Source organism: Perognathus longimembris, chromosome 23 (genome assembly GCF_023159225.1).
Source record: "Perognathus longimembris pacificus isolate PPM17 chromosome 23, ASM2315922v1, whole genome shotgun sequence".
Classification (NCBI taxonomy): Eukaryota; Metazoa; Chordata; class Mammalia; order Rodentia; family Heteromyidae; genus Perognathus; species Perognathus longimembris.
In genome coordinates, this window is record NC_063183.1 from 2,799,923 (window position 1) to 2,824,558 (window position 24,636).

Consider the following 24,636-nt stretch of genomic DNA (forward strand, 5'->3'; position numbering starts at 1 on the left):
GGAAAGCCACGCACACAGCAGCCAGGGCCTTCAATCAGTGAGTCACGCCCATAGAGTGTCATAGTAGCTTTGAGCTCATTCAGCTAGAAGTCACAGCAGAGTGGTTGGCAGGGTGTATACAGTGTGTGTGTGTGTGTGTGTGTGTGTGTGTGCGTGTGTGTGCGTGTGCGTGCACAGACGCGCCAATACTGTGGCTTGAACTCAGAGCCTGAATCCTGTCCCTTAGCTTTTATTTTTTTTTTTCCCGAAGCTGGAACTCTACCACATAAGCCACGTCTCTACTTCCAGCTTTTTAGTAGCTCATTGGAGACAAGATGTCACAGAATTTCCTGCCCTGGCTGGCCTTGAATCTCCATCCTTGGAACTCAGCCTCCTAAATAGTTAGGATTATAGGCACCAGCACCCAGTTTACAGAGCACTTTGTATAGAACAGAATTGCAAACTTGGGTACAGAGGAGGGCAGGAGGAGAAGGAAGGAAAGAGGGAGGGAAGAAGAAGAGTGCAGGTTCATATGCTTGAGCCTTTGGACCCTTCACACTTTGGGTGACACTGCAATCTCTGAGGCTCGCTGGGCAGTGGGCGGGACTCATCTGAAGGCCTCCCTGCATTGTTTATTTCTTCTTTTGTGCTGGTACCAAGGCTTGGCTCAGTGCCTCACATTCTCCACCACTTTCTTTTCTTCACCCCAGGTGCTCCACCATGTGAGCTATGCTTCTAGTTTGACATTTTGCTGGTAAACTAGAGATAAAGTCTCTTGGACTTGACTCCCTGAGCTGGCTTTGGACCATGATCATCAAAGTCTCAGCCTCCCGAGTAGCTAGGATGACAGGTGTGGGCCACCAGCATCCACTCTTTGGTCTTTTAAAATGCTAAACCTTTCTTGTCTATGTCAACAGACTTATTGGTCCTCATGTAAGTAGAGTATGGGCATGATGCCACCCTGTGGATGGGGTTACAAAGGCACATAAGGGCGAGTGTGACGGGATTCCTTCTTGGGAGCTCATTTCTGAGGCTTAGCAGTTAAAAAAAATATTACTGTTTGGTGGGTACCAGTGGCTCATGCCTATAATCCCAGCTATGAGGGGGCTGAAATCTGAGGATTGTGGTTCAAAGCCAACCTGAGCAGGAACATTCAATTAATCACACACACAAAAAAGCTGGAAGTGGAACTGTGGCTCAAGTGGTAAAGCTCTAGCCTTGAGGAAAGAAAAATAAAAAAAGTTCAAAGACAGTGCCAGAGCCCTGAGTTCAAGCCCCAGGACTGGCACCGACAACAAAAGAATAAGAAAACGTCACCGTTCAAGTGTCTGGGGCTGACCTGTGGCCTGAGGAACACTGAGTGCGAATAGAGCCGGTGGGGAGAGAAGAGGAAACACCTGAGCCATAGTTAATCCCAGGAATGGCATCTGCCCAGCTAAGGGGGTTGGTTGTCATCTTCTCCAAGAGCAAGTAGGGAAATTGCATGATGCTGGCATATACCAACCCCAAAGAGAGCCAGTGTGGTGCCCACCCCACCTCCAGCGCAGCGCCCGCTGCCCATGCCCAGCCGCCCTTTCTCACACAGCCTCCCTCTTTCCCCACAGGAACTTCACGCTCTTCCATCATCCCATGTACGGGAACTGCTACACATTCAACAACAGAGCAAACACCACCACGCTCAGCACCTCCATGGGCGGCAGTGAGCATGGTAAGGGGAGCCACCTGACACCCCAAGAGTCAGCACAATGATCGGATACCCCAAGCTATGCTTGCTTTTTTTTTTTTTTTTTTTGGTTGGTCTGGGGTTTGAACTCTGGGCCTGGGCGCTGTCCCTGAAATTTTCAGCTCAAGGCTAGTGCTCTACCACTTGAGCCACAGCACCACTTCCAGTTTCCTGGTGGTTACCTGGAGATAAGAGTCTCATGGACTTTCCTGCCCAGGCTGGCTTAGAACCACTATCCTCAGATCTCAGCTTCCTCAGTAGCTAGGATTACAGATGTGAGCCACCAGCGCCTGGCCCCATGGTGTAGCTTTTTATGTTTCTATCAGCATCAAGATTGATCCTTTCTCCTGTCTCTTTCCCTTTTCTTTTTGGTGGTACTAGGGTTTGAACTCAGTGACTCGTGCTCTACCACTGTGCCATGCCTCTGGCCTTTTTTCATTGTAATTTGTTTTTAGATAGGGTCTTGTGCTTTTCATTCAGGCCAGCTTTAAATCCTCCTCCTGTTATACAACACTGCTGGGACCACAGGTATGTGCCACCATATCTGGCTTATCTTTGAAATAGGGTCTCCCTAACTTCTCCTCCTCCTCCTCCTCCTCCTCCTCCTCCTCCTCCTCCTCCTCCTCCTCCTCCTCCTCCTCCTCTTCTTCTTCTCCTTCTTCTTCCTCCTTCTTTTTATTATTATTATTGTTATTCTTACCTGAGCTGCCTTCAGACCTCTGTCCTTCCATCTTCACCCCTCTTGTAGTTGGGATTACAGGTATGCTCCACCACATCCAATCCTTGTTTCCCTATTTGGCTTCTCTCCTTTAGGTCACCACTACTCCCCCCTCCCCCGCCCTGCTGAGAACCCTCAGTGCTGTAGTTGATGCACACAGATGGGCAGGTGGCTTCCAAGTAGAGTTAACCCCAGGTGTGCTGACTAGGGCATGGTCCAGGTAAACTTACTTTAGCTTAGTGAAGAGTGCAGGTTTTGGAGGCAAAATCTAGCTGTGCCTCTCGCTGGGCAACCTTGGGCAGCTTCCTGCCCTTCATCAGCCGAGTGAGACTATAGGAATTTTCCCACAAAGGCACCTGTGAAGACTTAAGTAGGCAAAGAGGTGAGAGCAAGGCCCCGAACACACTCCATCTGCTCCAGATACTATAGCAAAATAGCCGACGCCTGTCAACCCAGCTACTCAGGAGGCTGAGGTCTGAGGATTACAGTTCAAAGCCAGTCCTGGCAAGAAAGTGCATGAGACTGTATCTCCAATGGACCAGCAAAAAGCCAGAAGTGGACCTGCAACTCACGTGGTAGAGTGCTGGCTTTGAGCACAAAAGCTCAGGGACAGTGCCCAGGTCCTGAGTTCAAGCCCTCAGGTACGCGCGCACGCACACACACACACACATCCAAGAGACTTGGTTGCCAAGGCAACAGGAATTTATTTCTCATTGTTAACAGAGACCAGAAGCCTGGCATCATGGTACTGGAAAATTTGGTTTCTTCTGCCCTTGGGGTGTAAGCCATTGTCTTCTCTCAGGCCCTCACCTGGCCTTTCCTGTCCCTGTAAGGAGAGAGAGAGAGAGAGAGAGAGAGAGAGAGAGAGAGTGCTGGGATGTCTCTCCCTGTTCTAAGAAGGGCACAGATGCTCTAGGATTGTGGCCATACCCTTCATCTTAATTCAAGGGCTTTCTCCAAACATCCTCCAATTGGGCGATAGGGCTTCAACACAAGAAGTTAGGGGACACAGCTCAGCCTTGCATACACGATGCACTCAACAAGTGCTACTTACAATAATTCTCCTTGAGCACTGTTAGCAATCCTGCCACTGCACCATCACACTGAAGTCACTCACTGCTAGTCTATGAATCTCACTTTTATAGGAATATAGGGACAGCCAGCAGGGCTGGCTTACCCACAGAAGAAATTCTCAAAAGCTACTACACAAACTGAATGTGTGTGTGCGCGCGCATGAGCGCAGGCGTGCACACGTGCATGCACGTGAGTGTATGCTGGTACTGACACTTGAACTCAAGAATCTCACATTGGGGCTGGGGATATAGCCTAGCGGCAAGAGTGCCTGCCTCGGATACACGAGGCCCTAGGTTCGATTCCCCAGCACCACATATACAGAAAACGGCCAGAAGCGGCGCTGTGGCTCAAGTGGCAGAGTGCTAGCCTTGAGCGGGAAGAAGCCAGGGACAGTGCTCAGGCCCTGAGTCCAAGCCCCAGGACTGGCAAAAAAAAAAAAAAAAGAATCTCACATTGTCAGTTGTTGTTTTGTCACTTCTGGGGCTTGAACTCAGGGCCTTGAGCTTTCCTTGATTGAGCTTTTCTGGTCATGGCTAGAGCTCTACCACTTTGATCCACAGCTCTACGTCTGGTTTTCTGGTCGTTCATTGGAGATAAGAGTCTCACAGACTTTCCTGCCTGGGCTGGCTTCCAACTTTGATCCTCAGATCTCAGCTTCCTGAGTAGCTAGGATGACAGGCATGACCAGTGCCTAGCTCACTTGCTCATTTTGCTCAAGTCTGGCATTCTGTGACGTGTACCACAACTCCACTTCTGGGCTTTTTGATGGTTTATTGGAAATATGAGTCTCACAGACTTCTGCCCCAGCTGGCTTTTAACCATGATCCTCAGATCTCAGCCACCTTCACTCAGCGAGAATGTTTTGTGTGGCCCCACTGGCTGGTGACCTCAGCACTCTGCCTTGTCTTTCAGGGCTGCAGGTGATTCTGTACATCAACGAGGAAGAGTACAACCCCTACCTGGTATCCTCCACTGGGGCTAAGGTGCTGATCCACCGACAGAATGAATACCCTTTCATCGAAGACGTGGGGACTGAGATCGAGACCGCCATGTCAACCTCCATAGGAATGCACCTGGTAAGAGAATGTTCTGGTTCGCTTAGGCCTGGGGTGGCGGACAACTGATGACGAGCAGCTATGGGAAAGGATGCTTGCTTCCAAGAAAGCATGGCTGTATTTCCCAGTGGCTAAGCCTGTGAGCATCCCGGAAATTTCTTCCATATAAGTGAAGACAAACAGCTGTTCCTGGGGGAAGGAATTTAAGGAAACTCCTTTGTTAAAAACTAAAAGATAAGCTTGGGGCTGGTGGCTCACCCTTGTCATCCTAGGTAATCAGGAGGCTGCGATCTGAGGATCACAGTTGGAAGCCAACCCGGGCAAGAAAGTCTGTAAGACCTTATCTCCAATTAACCACCCGAAAACCAGAAGTGGTGCTGTAGCTCGAAGTGGTAGAGCACTAGCTTTGAGAAGAAAAGTTCAGGGGCAGTGCCCAAGCCTCACAACTGACATCATCTATCATCATCATCATCCTCTAAAAAGGTGGCCAGGTGCCAGTGGCTCACACCTGTAATCCTAACACTCAGGCAGTTCAAAGACAGCCTAGGCAAGAAAGTCCCTGAGTTTTAACTACCAGTCCCTCCAGTTAAGTACCAAAAATCTGGAAGTGAAGCTGCGGCTCAAGTCATGGAATGCCAGACTTGAGCATAAAAAACCAAGTGACAGAAAGCTAAGTGGTAGAACCCTAGCCTTGAGATAAAGAAGAAGAAACAGAAGAAGAAGAAGAAGAAGAAGAAGAAGAAGAAGAAGAAGAAGAAGAAGAAGAAGAAGAAGAAGAAGAAGAAGAAGAAGAAGAAGACGACGACTTAGAAGAAGCTGCTGCTGCTCAGGGACAGTGCCCAGAATGCTAGTCTTTCTAGAACTTACAAAAGAGGAAACAAGCCCTAGACACTTAGAATACATTTGTCCATAACACAAAGAGACCAAATTCACAGACTTTCTGGGATGTTCCCAGGCCAACCAGGGCCAACCAAGGCCTCTAAGCAACTGCCCAAAGACCATGGAAAGTCATCTGGCTTTCAAAGAACTATTTATTTATTTAAACTTTAATTTGCACTTATTTCGTATTATCTCTAAGTAGTTGTACAAAGGGGTACATGTCCTGAGGTTTGAACTCAGGCTTGCATTCTGTCCCTGAATTTTTTTTTTCTTTCTGTCTACCACTTGTGTCAAAGCTCCAATTCTGCCTTTCTTTGGTGGTTAATTGGAGATGAGAGTTTCACAGACTTTTCTGTCCAGACTGACCAGGTTTCAGTAGCTAGGATTACAGGAGTGAGCCACCAGTGCCTGGCTGTTCATGTTACTGTTTTGTATTTATTATTTGCTTATTTTACGTTTAATTTTATGTGTTAATTTTTGTCCCAGTACGGGGGCTTGAACTCAGGGCTTCATGACCTTGCTTGGCTTTTTCACTCAAGGCTGGCACTCCACTACTTGAACCATGGCTCCATGTCTGGCTTTTTGGTGGTCTCTCTATTTGTCTGCTCAGGCTAGATCTTAGCCTCCTGAGTAGCTAGGATAACAAGTGTGAGCCACCGGCACCTGACATATTCTCTTCACTAACAGTGGGTAAACAAAATTTCTGTTCCATCAAGTTTGAAATGTGAAAAATCAAAGTTACAGATCAGGGCCCCGGTCTAGATATGATTTGCGTTATTTAGGACAATAACAAAAATGCAGGGATTGCAAAAAGGTCAGCCAGGGGATACTTCATTATTTTCATATTAATTAGTGAATTTATTTATTTATGTATGCATCTATTTATTTATTTAGCTATCTATCTATTTATTGTGCCAGTCCTGGCTGGGGCTTTAACTCAGAGCCTGGTCACTGTTCCTGACCTTTCTTGCTCAAAGCTGGATCTCTACTACTTGAATCACACCTCCACTTCTGGGTATTTTTTGGTGGTTAGTTTGAAATAAAAGTCTCGTGGACTTTTCTGCCTAGGCAGGCTACGTACTGTATTCCTCAGATCTCAGACTCCTGAGTACAGGTGTGAGCTACCTGCACCTGGCTGAATTAATTTATTTTTGATAGGTGTCATCAGACTTAGGTCACTGGTTATCAAACTTGCCTTATTTTATTGAGAGCATTGAAAATTCAAAGATGAGCACAACGGAGAGCCTTCTTTGAGAGATTTTGTTTTTAAGAGGGGAGACAATTTTCAGAATGTTGAAGATTTTTCCTTGAGGCTAGCCCAGGCAAAAGGTAGGGAGACTCCATCTCAAAGAACAAGCCAGGTGTTGTGTTTCCTGCTTGTAATGCCAGTGACTCAGGAAATGGAGGTAGAAGGATCAAAGTCCATCCAAGCTGGCCTGAGCAAAAAACCATGAGACTTTATGGGAAAAAATAACTTAAAATAGGGACTGGGAATGTGGCCTAGTGGTAGAGTGCTTGCCTTGCATACATCAAGCCCTGGGTTCGATTCCTCAGCACCACATATATAGAAAAGGCCAGAAGTGGTACTGTGGCTCAAGTGGTTGAGCAAAAAGAAGCCAGGGACAGTACTCAGGCCTTGAGCGCAAGACCCAGAACTGGAAAAAAAAAACAAACAAAAAAACCTTAAAATAACGAAAGCAAATAGAGCTGGGGGTGTGACTCAAGTGATAGAACACCTGCCTAGCAAGCACAAATTCCTGAGTCCATCCATACCCCAGTAATGCATACAACTCAACACCTTTGTGATACAGTTTCCATCTCTTTGGAAATGAAGGCCTTGTCTGACTTGTATGAGGCTCTGTTGTTATAGTATATCTTCAGTCAGTATTGGATGAATGGATGAGTGGATTCTCAAATTAGCCACATGGATAGATAGCTGCATGGAGGATGGATGGGTGGATGCATGCATTCACGGATGTGTAGTTGAATGAGTGGGTGAATGAGTGGATGGGTAGGTGAATGAATGGATTGATAAGTGGATAGATTAGTGGATAGGTAGGTGGGTGCGTGGCTGAGTGGATGGATGCATAGATGGATGATGGCTGGCTGGCTGGATGGGTGACTGGGTGGATGGATGGGTGAATAGGTAGATGAGTGGATGTCTGGCTGAATGGTTGAGTGGGTGGTAGATGGGTGGATGGTTGTCTTACAGATGTGTGGAGAGATCAGTGGAAGGGTGAATAGGTAGATAAGTGGATATCTGAATGAATGGTTGAGCGAGTAGTGGGTAGATGGATTGGATGGTGGGTGGGTGGGTGGTTGTATATACAGATGTGTGGATGGATAGATGGATGGGTGGATAGGCAGATGAGTGGATGTCTGAATGAATGGTTGAGGGTGGGTAGATTGGTGGGTAGATGGATTGGATGGTGGGTGGGTGGGTGGTTGTATATACAGATGTGTGGATGGATAGATGGAAGAGTGGATGGGTAGATGAGTGGATGTCTGAATTTGTGATTGAGAGGATGGATGAAATATTTCCTGAAGGCAGTACATTTACAGTTTTCTAGGAAATAGATGTGAGGATGCAGAGCGAGTGGGTGTGGAGATGGCCCAGTATGGATGACAGGCTGTGACCAAGGAAAGCCAGGAAAATCCAAGGAGTATTTAAGTCAGACTATGAGTTGAGCAATACAAGAGAGCAACAGTGTTCTTGGGGAGATGATGACTGCTTCAGTTCAGGACATGCCCAACCTGCCATGCCTCTGGGAAAACAGAGCGAAGATAAAATATCCAGGAAGCAGGTACTGTGAGCCAGAACACAGGAGATCATTCTAGAAGTGGAAACAAATGCCCTCACTCAAAACTGACACAGAACCTTCAAACAGGCTGACATGCAGGGGCTGAGCAGAAAGAATGTAGATGACTGGGACAGAGAAGCAGGAGCAGGTGGCATCAGGTAAATTGAGGAAGGGAGGCCAAAGGTGGCAAATGCTGTTGAGAGGCCAGGCAAGGTCAAAGGCCATAGGCACCCACCTTCCCAGGTTTGGCAAGAGGTCATCAGAGCCATTTTGGAAGAAATGGGACAGAAAGCAAAGCACAGTGGGTAGAGCGGTGAGTGGTAGGTGAGGAAATGAATGGCGTGGACAGATTACTGTTGGAGAATGGATAACACCACTATTGAGGCAAACCCTACCTTCATTTTATGTTTTTGGAGGGTGTGTGTGTGTGTGTGTCTGCCCATGCACTTTCTCATCTGCCATTCTGAGTCTTGAACTCAGGGTCTGGGTACTGTACCTTAGCTTTTCCATTCAAGGCTGGTGCTCTACCATTTAAGCCATAGCTATACTTGAATCTTTTTGGTGGTTCATTGAACATAAGAATTTGATGGCCTTTTCTGGTCTGGCTTCAAATTTTGATCTTCAGATCTCAGCCTCCTGAGTAGCTAGGATTACAGGTGTGAGCCACCAGCGCCTGGCCATTTTCTCTTAAAATACATCCACAACTTACTTTCACAAGCACACATGTCTATGGTATTTAGGGTTGGGGGGCTGAGGTTTGAACCCAGTTTTTACATGTGATCCATGTAGCAGAACACCAAGGCTGGTGAGAATTCTTGTGCTTCTGTGCATTTATTTGTTTGCTCATTTAATTTATTTTTGAGATTTGAACTCCAAGCCTGTGTTTGCTAGATAGGTGCTCTAAAACATGAACCAGTCTGGCTGAGGCTCTGATACAGAGGGCCTACTGTATACTTGAAGTTGCTTGTTTGGGCCTACTGTATACTTGAGGTTACTTGTTTGGGCCTACCATATACTTGAGGTTACTCCTTTGGACCTACTATATACTTGAGGTTACTCATTTGGGCCTACAGTATACTTGAAGTTACTTGTTCAATAGCTGCTTTCCCTGCTGAACAAGAACTAATGTGTTGGAGTGGAGAAAATCTAGTGGGAGGGGAGACTGGGAAGCAGACTTGGGCCAGGTAGGAAAGCATCTGGAAGGCAAAGCTGGTGTGTGTGGATTTGAGTTACCAGGCAGTTGGTGGCAGCCACATCTGGGATGCAGATGGGCAGGAGGAGATGTTGAAGAAGGGAAAGTCTAGGCAGACTGTGTGTGTGTGTGTGTGTGTGTGTGTGTGTGTGTGTGTGTGTGTGTGTGTGCAGAGACTTTCCCATCTGGGCTGGTTTCAACCATGATCCTTGTACCTCAGCCTCCTGAGTAGCTAGGGTTACAGGCGTGAGCCATCAGCCCTGGGTGGGGGACTTTCAATAGTCCTAGCAAGAAAGAAAGGACAAGTAGGAACAATGAATAGCTTGCTGATTCAGGGAGCTGCCAAACACGTCCTGATGGCTGAATGAAAAGGAGAGATGTTTCCAGACTGTTTGGGCTGTCATTATAGGCAATGCATGAGGCTGAGGCCAAGGGCAAGGAGCTGTTTGTTGAGGAGAGGAGAGGCTGAGTTCAGTTTCTGGCATCATGTGCTTTTGCTGCATATGAATCACCCCAAGGCTAAGTAGCCTCAAACAACCCACCTCCCTGTGGGCTGGCCTCACCTGGTAGTCTCTGAAGCCATACTAAACTCAGTGGGGCTCCACTAGTTCTCATCATGGTGGGCGAGGCTAAGAGGGTCAGCCCAGCTCCTAGAGTCTCCTGTACACAGCCTTCTCACCGCTGGCTCATGCAGCCCTATTTACATGGCTGCTTTCAAGTTGCAAGCTTAGCGATGGAAGACAAGTTCTAGGCAGGTGCCTGTGGTGGCTCATGTCTTCGATCTCCTGGGCTGCCAGAGTCTCAGACAATTTCAATGGCTGTGGTTGGCTTGTCTGAGGGCACACACCCTCTTACCTGGCTGTCATGGCATTTACTGTTTCTAATACAGGCCTGTCTCGTGTCCAGCCAGGCTGTCTCTGCTTTGCCAGACTTCTCTTAAAAGTCATCCATCTTGCAAGACCCAAAGCCAATGGGGTCTTTCAAGAGAGAGGGGAAGTTGGGTACCAGTGGCTCACACCTGTCTTCCTAGCTTCTCAGGAGGCTGAGATCTGAGGTTTGCATTTCAAAGCCAGCCTGCTCAGGCAAGTCTGTGAGACTCTTATCTCCAATGAACCACCAGAAAATGGGAAGTTGAGCAGAGGCTCAAGGTGGTACAGCACTAGCCTTGAGCAAAAGAGCTCAGGGATAGCGCCCAGGCCCTGAGTCCAGGCCCTGCAACCAACAAAAGAGAGAGAGAAATCCCGGGCAGAGGATGGTCCCCATATATCCTCCTGGCCCTTCCTGGCCACATCCCGTGGATGGGCCAGTGGCTTACTTATTCCTCAGGAGGCCAAATCCAAACTTCTCAGCAGGGCCTGATCTGGCCTCTGGCACCCTCTCTGACGTCATCTTCCTGGGTTCCTCTGCTAGGCTATAGTTCTGTCATGGCCTCTCCTGCCTCTAACCCCCTCCTGCCCACTCTTCCCCATCTGCCCACAAGGCTAGCTGTTTCTTACCATTTCATGCTTCAGCTGACCCCAAGACCAAGCTCTTCATCAGGGACACCTGCCCAGTCACTCTGTAGCTCGACCCTCATCCTCCCAAGCCTTCCAGGCTCTCTACCCAGCTTCCCTGATGAGTTTGCCTTCCAGAATGGGAACCTCCTAAGATCAGGGAATCTATCACCTTCAGTTGTTGGGGATTTCTTGGGATCTTTCTTTCCCTTTGGTCAGTTGTGGGGCTTGAACTCAGGACCTGGGCACTGTCCCTGAGCTCTTTTTGCTCAAAGCTGTACTCTTCCACTTTGAGCTACACCGCCACTTCTGGTTTTCTGGTGGTTCATTCAAGATAAGAGTCTCAATGGACTTTCCTGCCTGGGCTGGCTTTGAACCGTGATCCTCAGATCTCAACCTTATGAGTAGTTAGTAAGACAGACGTGAGCCGCTGTGCCAGGCCAGTGTGAAAGAAACAACAAAATGGCCACCTGGCTACTGGGGGACCCTCCCCTTGGAGACCCCGCTCTCACCTGCCAGGGAGGGCAAAGACAAACGGGGGCCTCTGTGATTGCAGACAGAGTCGTTCAAGCTGAGCGAACCCTACAGCCAGTGCACGGAGGACGGGAGCGACGTCCCGGTCAAGAACATTTACAAGGTCGCTTATTCCCTCCAGGTATGGCTCATCCGGGGAAGCAGTGGGGGAGGGGGGCAGAAGGTGGGGGTGACCCAGGCCTAGATTGTGGCTTGGACCCAGGAGACAAGTTCTCCCTGGGCTGAGGCGTGGCCGGCACCAGGAACTGGGGTGCGGAGCTCTGGGGTTTGGTCCAAAGGCCTCAACATGTGAACAAATGATGCCGGCTGGTTCCAGTCCTCCTGGATCGTCTGTAACCAGAGCTTAATTGATTCACTGAGGTTTGTGGGGAACACAATGTACAGCTGAGGGCAACCGCTTGCTGACTTGGGACCTTGGCAAGTGAGGGGTGGGAGGGAAGCCATTCGGGGAGTGATTGGCAGAGGGGTCAAGTGTTTGGCTCACCAGCTTACGTGTGTCCCTCATTCGTGGGTGGGCAGGACAAGTCATGTCCTTTGCACAATCCCAGAGGACGGCTAGATCCACTCAGAGGCCACTGCATGCCCCAGCGTAACCCGGATGATAGTTGAAAACTAGGGAAAGTCACAAGTTGCAGATGTGCAGCTTGCCTTGCGAAACAAGGTGATGCTGGCATACTGGAGCCTAGGTTCCAGCAGGACCAGCTAGGAGAAGACCCGTTCCATTCAACAAGCCGGGGAGGTCAGGTGTGCCTGCTTCTCACCCCATGAGTGGCTTATAGTTGTCACTGAGCCCTGAATGCACTGAGGTTTCCAGCTCTTCAATGCAATGAACGATGAGCTCTTAAGTCTCCTCTCCTCCCCTGGAGGCTACAGTTGGTTTCCAGCTAGAGATCAGCATCCTGGAGATCAGCATACTGGCACAGGAGAGTGGCCAGCCACCCTCCACACAGAGCCCCTCCATTCCCATCACAGCACAGCCTGGAGGTGGGGTAGACACTGTGCAAAAAGGGACTTTTATAAACCAGGTACCAGTGGCTCACGCATGTCACCCCAACTACTCAGGAAGCTGAGATCTGAGGCTCATGGTTGAAAGCCCTGCCCAGGCAAGAAAGTTCATGAGACACTTACCTCCAATTACCACCAAAAAGCTGCAAGTGGAGCTGTGGCTTACTAGCCTTGAGCAAAAAAGAAGTTTGGGGATAACACTCAGGCCCTGAGTTTGAGCCCCAGGTTTGGTACACACACACACACACACACACACACACACACACACACACACATCCCTAAATACTCACTAAACCTTTCCTCCAATAAATAAGCCTTCTACTTTAGAAAATAAATACAAAGGAACTAATATCCAGAGACTGTCTATTTATAATAGGGACTTTAGGCCCCAAAGGAAAAGTAAGCTCATTAGAAAGACACTCTCAGATAATTTTTATTGCTAAGCTAGCCAAGTTCAAGCGTGTCAATACAATGTGCTCATAATAATCTGAGGAAATAGGTATCATTGCTCTTGTTTCAAAGACGAAGAAGGGAAAGTATCATTAAAGTCAAGTGACTGGCTTAGGGTCACATAGCAGGAAGGCAGTTAGAGGAAGATTAGAGCCAGAACATCTGACTTTGGGGCTGCTGCCTGCGGTTAGCTTTGATGTCCCGGTAGTTTTGATTGCTTATGATCCTCTAGGGTGCAGGGTGTGGATCTGGGGATTGGAATGCTGGGATTATGTTTCTGTCCCTTCATTTTCTTTTTTGTTTTCCTTCCTTTCTTCCTTTCTTTCTTTCACTCTCCTTCTCTCTTTCCTTCTTTTCTTTCTCTCTTTCTCCCCTTCCTCCCTCCCTCTTCCCTCCTTCCTTCCTTTCCTTCTTCCTTCCTTCCTTTCTTTCTTTTCTTCTTCCTTCCTTTCTTTCTTTCTTTTCTTCTTCCTTCCTTCCTTCCTTCCTTCCTTCCTTCCTTCCTTCCTTTCTTTCTTTCTTTCTTTCTTTCTTTCTTTCTTTCTTTCTTTCTTTCTTTCTTTCTTTCTTTCTTCCTTCCTCCTCCCTCCCTCCCTCCCTCCCTCCCTCCCTCCCTCCCTCCCTCCCTCCCTCCCTCCCTCCCTCCCTTCCTCCTTCCTTCCTTCCTTCCTTCCTTCCTTCCTTCCTTTCTTCTGGTGCCAGAACTAGGGCTTAAACCCAGTACCTTGCACTTTTTCTTGGCTTTTCCCACTCAAGGCTGTCATTTGAGCCAAACCTCCACTTCTGGCTTTTGGGCTGGTGAACTGAAGATAAGAGTCTCACAGATTTGTCTGTCCAGGCTGGCTTCAAACCCTGATCCTCAGGTTTCAGCCTCCTGAGGAATAGGTAGGATTACAGGTGTGAGCCACCAGCACCCAGCTTCCATCCGTTTCTTGGAGGTTGTTTCTTTTTCTCTATTTTTTTTGAGTGTGGGGTATCAGCACTATTGAAATAATGACCACTCTGGCTTTGGCTCTATCTGGTCTGCATGACTCAGTGTAGGTTCTCAGTACATTTCTCTCTCTCTCTCTCTTTCTTTCTTTCTTTCTCTCTTTCTTCCTTTCTTTTTTTGCCAGTCCTGGGGCTTGAACTCAGGGCCTAGGCACTGTCCCTGGCTTCTTTTTGCTCAAGGATAGCACTCTGCCACTTGAGCCACAGCACCACTTCTGGCTTTTTCTATATATGTGGTACTGAGGAATCGAACCCAGGGCTTCATGTATACGAGCCAAGCACTCTACCACTAGGCCATATTCCCAGCCCTCTTGGTACATGTTCTAGTTTGGTACCTTGGCAGTTGGGGATCATGCCTGCTTAGCACGGTGGGGGGGGGGGGCATGGAATGGTCACTTGGCTCCCAGGGCCAGGAGGTGTGGGAGGTAACTCAAGGCATCTCTGGGTTTCCTCTTTCAGATCTGCCTGTACTCGTGCTTCCAGACAAAGATGGTGAAGAAGTGTGGGTGTGCCCAGTACAGCCAGCCTCTCCCTCCAGGCGCCAACTATTGCAACTACCAACAGCACCCCAACTGGAGTGAGTATGCCACCCCCAACATTGTACCTTCCAGGAGAGGGAGCAGCTAGGCCAGTGCTGGGCTTCATCCTGAAACACACCTACATTCCTTAAGGGAAGTCTAAGATGCTCACTAGACGCCCGGTGCCTACAGCGCACACCTGTCATACGAGCTACGCAGGAAGCTGAGATCTAAGGATCATAGTTCAAAGCCAGCCCGGGCAGGAAAGTCCATGACACTCTTATCTCCAATCAACCAGTAGAAAACTGGAAGTGGAGCTATGGATCAAAATGGTAGAGCACTAGGTTTGAGGGGGAAAGCTCAAGGATAGCATCCAGGCTCTGAATTCAAGTCCTACAACTGACAAAAAAAAAAAAGAAGTTAAGCAGCTTGCCCAAAGTCACATAGCCAAGAGACTAATAGAACTGAACCCAGGCCAAAGGCTGCCTGAACCTCAGCTCATGCCTTTTGCTACTTTCATTATTAGTGTGCGGACCGGGGTGTTGCTCCTAGGGCCTAAACTCAGGGCTTGGCACTTTTTTTGTTGTTGTTGTTCAAGCCTAGCACTCTACCACTTGAGCTACACTTCCACTCCTGGCTTTTTGTTGGTTTGTTAGAGATAGGAGTCTCACCGAATTTCCTGTCCAAGCTGGCTTTGAATCTCTGTCCTCATCTCTTGACCTCATATATAGCTAGGAACGCAAGCCTGAGCCATCAGCGCTCGATACCCCCAATAGTCTGTTTCCCCAGATCACAGACCAGTGTTTGTTTGCAGGACATGAGAGAAGGGATAATTAGGTGAGGGGGACGGTGTCCTGGGGTGCCCTACGGCTGCCACGCTCACACTGCCACGTCCTGTGTCTGTCAGTGTATTGCTACTACAACCTGTACCAGGCTTTTGTCCGGGAAGAGCTGGGTTGCCAGTCGGTGTGCAGGGAAACCTGCAGGTTAGTGTGGGCCTGGGCAAGGGCGTGGGCAGGGCTGCCCCCACCCCCAGCCACCATCCTCACTCTATTCCTCTCCCGAAGCTTTAAGGAATGGACCCTGACCACCAGCCTTGCACAGTGGCCATCTGAAGTCTCCGAGGTTAGTTCTACTGTCTTTCTGAAGCTCTGATGTCCTTGCTGTCTTCTAACTTAGGGGTGGCTCAAGAGGAGGGGAGCTCTCTGCCTGGAGGAGGGGCGGGGAGCAGAGGCAGAGGGGGGAGGTCAGGGGACATCCCAGGTCCCATTCTCTCTCTTTCTTCTCCATCACAGAAGTGGCTGCTCCCTGTCCTCACCTGGGACCAAGGCCAACAAATCAACAAAAAGCTCAACAAGTAAGCTGGCCTCCGCCCGCTTTCTGCTGCCTGTGTCCGCCGCCTCTTCCTCTGTTTCCTCATTGCCCAGCCCTCTCCTTTCAATCATTCAGTCAACAAATATTTATCAAGCTCCTGATCGTGAGCCAGGCCTCGCTCAGATGTTTGTTTGACCATGATCCATCTCCTGAAATGTTTTGTACATTGTAACTCATTGAAGGTATAGTAGAAATACAACCGAACTGGCAATACTATTTCCTTATAATGTACAAAGACTCAGATGATTCCTGCACGAGGGCCAAGCCAGTTGTTCACAGCTGTCTTTCAGTCTGCTCACAGGATTGTGTCTGAGACCCTCCCCATTCCGGTGGATACTGACATTCCAGGATGCTCAAATCCCTCATGCAAAAAAATAAATGGTGTTTGCATGGGACCTACCACATCCTCCTACTTTAGGGCTAACATCTCTAGTTTGCTCAGGATACATAACACAATGCAAATGTTATGTAAATGCTTATTGTAACATACTGTTTATTGAAAACAATGACAAGACAAAGTTTATAGCCAGGTGCTGGTAGCTCATGCCTGTTATCCTAGCTATTCCAAAGGCTGAGATTGGAGACATTTCAAGGTCCAAAGCCAGACTGGAAAACAAATTGGAGAGACTTTTCTCTCCAATTAGCTAGCAAAATGCTAGGAGCAGAGGTATGGCTCAAGTGGTAGAATGGCATCCTTGAGTTTAAAAAAAGCCAAGCAAGCATGTGAGGCCTTGAGTTCAAGCCACAGTACTGGAAAGAGAAGGAAGGAAAGGAGAGGAGAGGGGAGAGGAGGGAAAGGGAGGGGAGGGGAGAGAAGGCAAAAGGAAGATAAAGAAAAAATGAGAAAGGAAGAAGAAACAAAGAAAGGAAAGAAGGAAGGGAGGGAGGGGAGAGGGGGAAGGAATGGAGGAAGGGAGGGAGGGAAGAAGGGAGGGAGGGAGGAATGAAGGAAAGAAGGAAGGGAGGAAGTCGGTACATGTTCAGGACAGATACAAGTTACTTTCTGAAAAATTTCCAAGCACTGTTGCTTGAGCACACAGGTCTGAAAGGCCTCCATGCAGGAGGGCTGAGCGCATAGCCATTCTACTGCTCCCATGCGCTAATGTGCCTCATTGGTACCTAGGCCACCCCAGTTGGTGAATATTTTGAGTATCCTTTTCAACACACATCTCCTGTTCTTTTTTAATTTTGTAAAAGATACTGATCATAGCCCGTGAACATATCTCATGAATGATACAGCACAACTTAGAAAAGAAATACTCCTTAGAGCCTCGCATTTCATTTCCTCTTCAGTTATGTCCAAGAGACCTTTAGTGAAAACTCAGTGAGGCTGGACTTGGGAGACAGGGTGTCCTGGGAGAGGGCCAGCTGAGATGTGGGAGCCCAACCTGGGCTGTCACCCCCTCCCAGGGCTGGGGCACAGGGACAGTGTGGCTTCGACACTCAGCAGCTGGTAGACACTAGGTGCTGTGTGGCTTCTGGGGGCACCACGTGGCCAAACACTCATGGCATCTCCCCAGAGGGCTTGTGTTCTAGTGATACAAACAGACTTAGGCCAAGCTTTTGCAAACACTCAACCACGTTTACCAAATCTTGAACCCTCCAGGAGTCACCCGTAATTTCCACCATTCAGAAAAGATCAAAATGCCCAGAAATCGTGAACTTCAATACTGGCCTTGTGCCAACCATCTAAGTAAATAGCTGCCGCTTTGGAATGAGCACAGACCTAAGCGTGTGCCACTCCAAGAGATGGTTCTGAATGGCAGTCAAGGACGCAGACTTGAGCCACAACTGTTGGGGTTTAAATATTTGTCTCGGGTGAAAGTTAGCTGTACAGTCCTTGGCAGACTCTTTAACTGACTTGTATGTCCATTTACACTTCTGTGAAATGGGCAGGGGTGGGGGAGGGATGGTTAGAATACACTTCCTTCCCTCCCCACTTCACAGAGTTGGTGAGGCTTAAGTGAGTTAATTTGCAGAAAGGCGTTTTTTGTTTCACAAAGCTTGACCACTCAGGAAGTGCTGAATAAAAGCTAGCTGGGTATCACCCCTATTGTCTTACCACCCCCCCCCAAGTCTTCCTCATTCCCTATGTGTATTTGAGATTGCAATCACACAATGACCAATGTCACTTTGATGAAGAGCCGAGTGTTGTGGCAGACAGCAGGTGGACTGACTTGATCTGGAAGTTGGAAAAATAGTTGTGGAATCAATAATGAGCTGAGACCCCAAACCAGCTAGGGATAAGCTCTGGGAGAGAGGAAAGGACAGGTTCTTATACACTGTGTTCAGGGTGCTCAGAACTCCAGATGCTGAAGGCCAGAGGTAGCGGGCGGGGTCACCCAGCTCAGAACCCCGGATGCTGAAGGCCAGAGGGAACGGGCAGGGTCACCCAGCTCAGAACCCCGGATGCAGAACTCCAGAGGGAGCGGGCAGGGTCACCCAGCTCAGCACCAAGGTTCCTGACCCACCTGAGCGCTACCTGCTGCTATTTCTACAGGACAGACCTGGCCAAACTGTTGATATTCTACAAAGATCTGAACCAGAGGTCTATCATGGAGAGTCCAGCCAACAGTGTGAGTTCTGGGCTTGCAAATGTGTCCACCTGTCTGGCCTTGGGAAACAGTCTATTGGGGTGGGGGTTGGGGACTCCAGCCTGAGCGGTGAAGCTGAGCACCCATGCTCATGCCTGGAATCCTAGCTCAGGTGCTCCAGGCAAGCAGGAGGGGATCAGGCCTGCCTCTGGTTCCCTTGGGGGTCCGCATGAGTTGTGGTGGCGTAGGGCTGCCCTCAAGGGTGGAACCGTGGCTGTCTTGCAGATCGAAATGCTTCTGTCCAATTTCGGTGGCCAGCTGGGCCTGTGGATGAGCTGCTCCGTCGTCTGCGTCATTGAAATCATCGAGGTCTTCTTCATCGATTTCTTCTCCATCATCGCTCGACGCCAGTGGCAGAAAGCCAAGGAGTGGTGGGCCCAGAAGCAGGCTCCCTCTGGCTCTGAGGCTTCAGCCAGCCAGCAGGGCCAGGACAACCCAGCCCTCGATATAGACAATGATTTACCCACATTTACCTCTGCCATGCGCCTGCCTCCAGCTCCAGATGTCCAGGTGCCAGGCACCCCGCCTCCCACATACAACACCCTGCGCTTGGAGAGAGCCTTTTCCCACCAGCTCACCGACACCCAGCTGCCCAGTGAGTCCTGAGGCAGGAGAGGGAAGGACTGGGTGATCAGGACCCCCTGCTCTGGACGGGTCTGAGGACTTAGCCCTGGTCCCCCAAACGGAGGGGACCTCCTGAGAACAAAGCAGGACCTTCTGGGCCCTGCCCATCATTCTCACTTGTGACCAGGCCATGAGGAGTGAGAGCCTGTGGTCCACACTGGGCATGCCCAGGAGACTGAGGCGGAGGCAATGGGGGGCCCGGCCTCAGTGGAAGCCATGCACAGCGTTCTTCCTTGGGTCGGGAGAGAGAAGGATGCTTTCAAACTTCAGGCCCAGGGCGTCCCCCACTTTCCTGGCCTGGGCTGGGGCTTGAGGATATGGCTTTAGGTAGCAGGTCTGGACAGCCACTGCCTCACACCAAAGACAAGAGGAAGGGCTGGCCCTGCAGCTGCTCCCAGCCACGGACATTGGGGCAGTCAGCCCCGATCCTGGGAGTATCTTTTGGGAGGGATACAGCAAAGGTGTTCCACTCCGGGACCGTGGCGTGGGCAGCTAAGCCTGGGCCCTCCCCAAAGCAGAATGGGGCTCGTTCAAAAGCACAACTGGACACACAGGCCAAATGATGTTTCCATACCCTCCCTCAGCTGTTCTTTCCATAGCCCATCTCAGCACCACCCCAAAACAGACCTCTCTTGACCACCACTAATACCTCGCCCCGTCCCCCCCCCCCAACAAGCCACCGGTGCAGAGAGCCTGCTCAGTGCCCTGTGGACACCTTCGACTTCAGCCCCACCCCAAAAGCAGGATACTGGGGTATCCTAAGCATGTAGGAAAACTAAGGGACAGTGAGGGACTGTCCACAGACTAAATACATGAACTAAAAGTGTGTATGTGTGTGTGTGTGTGTGTGTGCATCATTGTTAAATAGCTAAAAATACCTACCAAGCAAAGGAGAATATTTGTGACTTGTGAAAAGAATGCAAGATTCAAATGTCAGGGTCTATCAATAAAGTTTTATTGACACACAGCTCTGTCCATTCATGTGCACATTGCTTGTGGCTGCTGTTTTTCTCTCTCGTACAGGTGAGCAGTTCAGATACAAACAAACCCACAAAGCAGCTAAGCCAATAGTACATCCTCTCTGGCCCTTTCCAGATAAAGCTTGCTGACCCTTGGCTAAGCCCATAAAGGGCGTAGAGGAGGTCCAGCTTGTCGATAAAAAATACAAATCAGGTGTCCAGAGAGGCTAGGCTTCTTGCTCAAAGCAAGAGAGCCAAGACATTTGCAGAGCTGGGACTTGAACACAGTGATTTTAGCGATTTCCATTTGCTTATTTTTGGACTGGTATCGGGGCTTGAACTCACCACCTAGGCCCTCCCTGTCCCACTTCAAGGTTAGCAGCACTACCATTTGAACCACAACTCCACTTCCAGATTTTTGCTGCTGAATTGGATGTAAGAGTCTTGCGAAGTTTCCTACCCGGGCTGGTTATGAACTACAATCTTTAGATCTCAGCCTCCTGAGTAGCAAGGATTACATGGGGTGAGCACTAATGCCTGGCTTCACAGCTCTCCTGGAGTATGATAAGGTGCATTTTAATCACTCCACCCTGGAGGTGATGTCATTTGGAGTAGGAAGGAAGGGATGTGGGCTCGGCACCCTAGATCCAGGACAGAGGGAGTGGGAGTCCTTCACGGGGGAGGGGGGGGCCAAGGTCTGCATTTCAGAATAAATCCTGTGGAGGATGGCTATGGGGACCTTGTCTAGGCCTGTGGACACCAAATTCAGCCCCACCTCAGGTCTGTAGCTGGAAATCAAGGCCAGGGCAGGGCTGGGAGCTGTGCCAGGCAGCAGGCAGACAGGAGGTCACGGTGACCCTGGGTGGCTGTCCCTCCCCTGGGGAGTGGGCTCCACAGGGAAGGCCGATGGCTGCTCAGGTTTCAGGGTGCTGAGCTTGGGGGCTGAACCTGATTCCCATGCAGTCTGGACTGTGGTGGTTGTAGCCGGTGCAGACAGGGAAGTGGCATCGATCGTCTCTCTCCCTGGAGGGGAGCTTCCTCCTCCCCCACCCTCCCACCCCAAGGCAGGTGGAGGGGAGCTGGGGGTGGCCCCCCGCATGCGTGGAATCCACCTGCTTTGGCATGATCGCAGAGTTAGGGAGGTTTCCAGCAAGGTTGCTGCTGGGCGTGTCCAAAGAGACCGCCAGCCTCGGGCTTAATTGGCCCCTGGTAGATGGGTGTGCCAAGTCCTGGTTCCAGCTGTGTCTGCCCAACTCCTGCCTGGCTCCTCCTGAGCCAAAGCACTGCCCTTTCTCCTCCACTAGCCCTCCCCATCAAATGTGCACCTGTTACCACCCAGGCTCAGCTCCCCACCCCAACCCCCGTTAAGAAGTTGGAGTTTTCACCACTATAAAAATTCTACCTTCTGGTGAAGTGTTTTTTATTCGCTGATGTTTCTCATTTAGATGGCAGCCCTGTGGAGACAGGAATTTAGTGTCTTAGTTCTTTGCCCCTAGACAGGGTTAGGGTTGAGTATAAGTGTGGGCATTCAGGGGAAGTTTGTAGAGCTAATATAAAATAAAATAAGTTATGATAGATGGCATATTTATTGAGCTCCTGTTTGCTAGCGATTCTGCAAAGCACCACGCACAGCCTCAGCTCCTGTCTTTCTAGCAGCTCAAATACCCTTGCAAATGAAGACAGGCACAGCCCAGCACCGGTGGCTCACACCTGTCATCCTAGCTATGCAGGAAGCTGAGATCTGAAGCTAGCAGTTTCAAGCCAGCCTGGGCAAGAAAGTCCCTGAAACTCTTATCTCCAATGAACTACCAGAAAACTGGAACTGGCCTTGTGACTCAAAGTGGTAGAGTGCTAGCCTTGAGAAAAAAAAAACAAAAACAAAAACACACCTCAGGAACAGCATCCAGGCCTGGAGTTCAAGCCCTACAGACAAAATAAAAAGATTAATATAAGGCTCAGAGAGGCCTAGAGAGGCCTGCCAATGACCAGCAGCCAGAGCTTGTTTCCTTAATGTACAATGCAGAGAATCTTTTCTGTGGAAGCTTGTTCCCAGGGAACTAGTCTGCCGAGGCCCCCGGGGATCTCTTCCTGGGTCTCTCTTGCTTTGGATGTGGTCTGCTCAGCCCAGAGCCTCCTGATCCCAGGACAGAAGGAAGGCTGGGGAAGACAGACATTATTCCAACAGTCCTTTATGAACTGCCACTATGGCCAAGACTCCAAGGTTTCCCTCCCTCCCTCCCTCCCTCCCTCCCTCCCTCCCTCCCTCCCTCCCTCCCTCCCTCCCTCCCTCCTTCCTTCCTTCCTTCCTTCCTTCCTTCCTTCCTTCCTTCCTTCTTTCCTTCCTTCCTTCCTCCCTCCCTCCCTCCGTCCTTCCTTCTTTCCTCCCTTCCTAGTACTAGGATTAGAAGTTAGGGCCTCATGTTTGCTCAATTTGCTTGTTTAGCTGTTACTCTACCACTTAACCCACACCTGCAGGCCTGATTTTTCTGCTGGTTATTTTGGAGGTGAAATCTCATGGACTTTTTCCATCCAGGCCAGCTTTGAACTATAATCCTTTGGATCTCAGCTTCCTGAGTAGCCAGGATTACAGGTATGAGCCACCATGCCTGGCTTCCCCTTACATTTTCCAGCTATCCCAACTACTGACCTCTCTGTTCCTCTGACTTGCCTTCCCTGAATCTCAGACATGTCCCCACTACCCACAAACCATCTCTTGAGAGCCAGGGCCCTACCTCCCCCACCCCACCCTGTCCCAATTCAGCATGAGCCTTGAGAACCTAATTGCAAGGGGCATTGTGGGGGGAAAAAACAAACTCCAACCTTCCTTGGGAATGAAAACTCTGGAGAGAGGTTTGGGCCAGTCAGAGACATGAGGGAGCTAGGCAAGGAGTGCAAAACAGGTCATCATCAAGGAAAAGAAGGTCAAGAGAGGAAGAGAGGTTCCCCAGCACCCCAATATTGGAGAAGCAGCTGAGCATGGGGAGGCTGGGGTCCCTCTTCATGGAAATGCCTGCCTCCTGTGCCCCCTTCACACACAACACCAGGACCACACATCACAGGATAGCCTGCACCATGCACTTCCTGCTTCGACGCCTTCCCAACCCCAGTGCCACATTTCTGTCATCACAGTGGAGGAGATGGACTCGCCCTAAGGTGATCATCTGAGGTGGTGCAAAGACGGAACAGCAAACACTGCCCATTCCTTTCTCCACTCATCCTCCATGTATTCATTCAGCCTTCAAGACCTGGCACCAACGTGACCGCGGCTGAGCAAGGTGAAATGTTCTATACAATTGACAGTACAAGCAAACCTTCCACTTATTGGATGGGCAAAACCAAGTCCTGGTTTAGCTGTGTGTGTGCGTGTGTGTGTGTGTGTGTGTGCGTGTGTAAGAGAGAGGCAGGGGGAGATACTGGGGTTTGAATTCAGAGCCTTGAGCTCTCATTTGGCTTTTTCACTTGACACTGGCACTCTACCACTTACCCCACACCCCCATTTTCAGCTTTTTTTTTTTGTCAGTCCTGGGGCTTGAACTCAGGGCCTGAGCACTGTCCCTGGCTTCTTTTTGCTCAAGGCTAGCACTCTACCTCTTGAGCCACAGCACCACTTCCGACTTTTTTCTGTTTATGTGGTACTGAGGAATCGAACCCAGGGCTTCATGTACACTAGGCAAGCACTTTACCACTAGGCCATATTCCCAGCCCCCACTTTCAGCTTTTTAATGGTTGATTGAAGATAAGAATCTCCTTAGAATACTAGCCTTGAGCAAATGAAGAAGCTCAAGGACTGTGCCCAGGCTCTAAGTTCAAGCCCCAGGACTAACAAACAAGAAAGAAAAAAAGAAAAAGAAGACTGACTTACTAAGTAAAACTGTGCAGATGCACTGAAGGTAAATGAGATGCTCGTGGAAAATTCTGGGCTGAACCCTAGGAACAGAGGTGACTAGAGGCAGAGGGCCCTTGGGAAACCAGCTGGGGAAGGGGTCTCTCCGTGGTGACACACACATGGGGGTGGGATTTCCTGTTGCATTCATTCTCATTGGGATCTTGCCTACACCCTTCTATCACACATGCTTTCACACAACTTTTTAAATCTCACAAAAGAAGGCAAGTGAGGAACAAGAGCTACTGAGGCATCACCTGGATCCTGAAAACAACCTGGCACCCCCAAACAACCAATAAGCCGGGCATCGGTGGCTCATACCTGCAACCCTAGCTACTCAGGAGATTGAGGATCATGGTTTGAAACCAGCCTGGGTGAGAAAGTCCATATGACTCTTATCTCCAACTAACCAGCAGAAAAAGCTGGAAGTGTAGGTATGGCTCAAGTAGTAGACTGCCAGCCTTAAGTGAAAAAGCCAGGTGAGAATGTGAGATTCTGAGTTCAAGCCTCAGTACCGGTATACACACACACACACACACACACACACACACACACTCCACAAAGAAATTAAATGAGATGGTATATACTCTTTTTATGAACCTACTATATATATAGTGTATATTTCAAACCAGAGCATTTTTTTAAAATATGGCACTCAAAGAAATGTCCCCAAGATGCAATGCGGAGTGAGTAGCTCATTCTGTCACCTTTCTTCCCTTCTGCCCCGAAGCAGCCCTGAGAAATGGCTGAGCAGACTTCATCTAGGCTGGGCGCTCTGAAGTTAGCCTCTG

At 49.4% G+C, this 24,636-nt stretch overlaps 1 protein-coding gene across 3 annotated transcripts in view; it reads left to right on the forward strand.

Annotated features, from left to right (window-relative positions):
* Scnn1g (sodium channel epithelial 1 subunit gamma) overlaps window positions 1-19,968 on the forward strand; it is a 31,211-nt gene extending 11,243 nt beyond the window's left edge. For 2 of the 3 annotated variants that reach the window (XM_048333036.1, XM_048333035.1), the window contains 9 exons: window positions 1,584-1,687; window positions 4,407-4,570; window positions 11,471-11,569; window positions 14,353-14,470; window positions 15,319-15,397; window positions 15,479-15,536; window positions 15,707-15,768; window positions 18,286-18,361; window positions 18,605-19,968. In XM_048333036.1, the coding sequence (XP_048188993.1) occupies window positions 1,584-1,687; window positions 4,407-4,570; window positions 11,471-11,569; window positions 14,353-14,470; window positions 15,319-15,397; window positions 15,479-15,536; window positions 15,707-15,768; window positions 18,286-18,361; window positions 18,605-18,985 (1,141 nt within the window). In that variant the 3' untranslated portion in view covers window positions 18,986-19,968. The remainder of the gene's footprint in view (window positions 1-1,583; window positions 1,688-4,406; window positions 4,571-11,470; window positions 11,570-14,352; window positions 14,471-15,318; window positions 15,398-15,478; window positions 15,537-15,706; window positions 15,769-18,285; window positions 18,362-18,604) is intronic. The other variant, XM_048333037.1, reaches the window with a different exon arrangement.
* The last annotated feature ends 4,668 nt before the right edge of the window (window positions 19,969-24,636 follow it).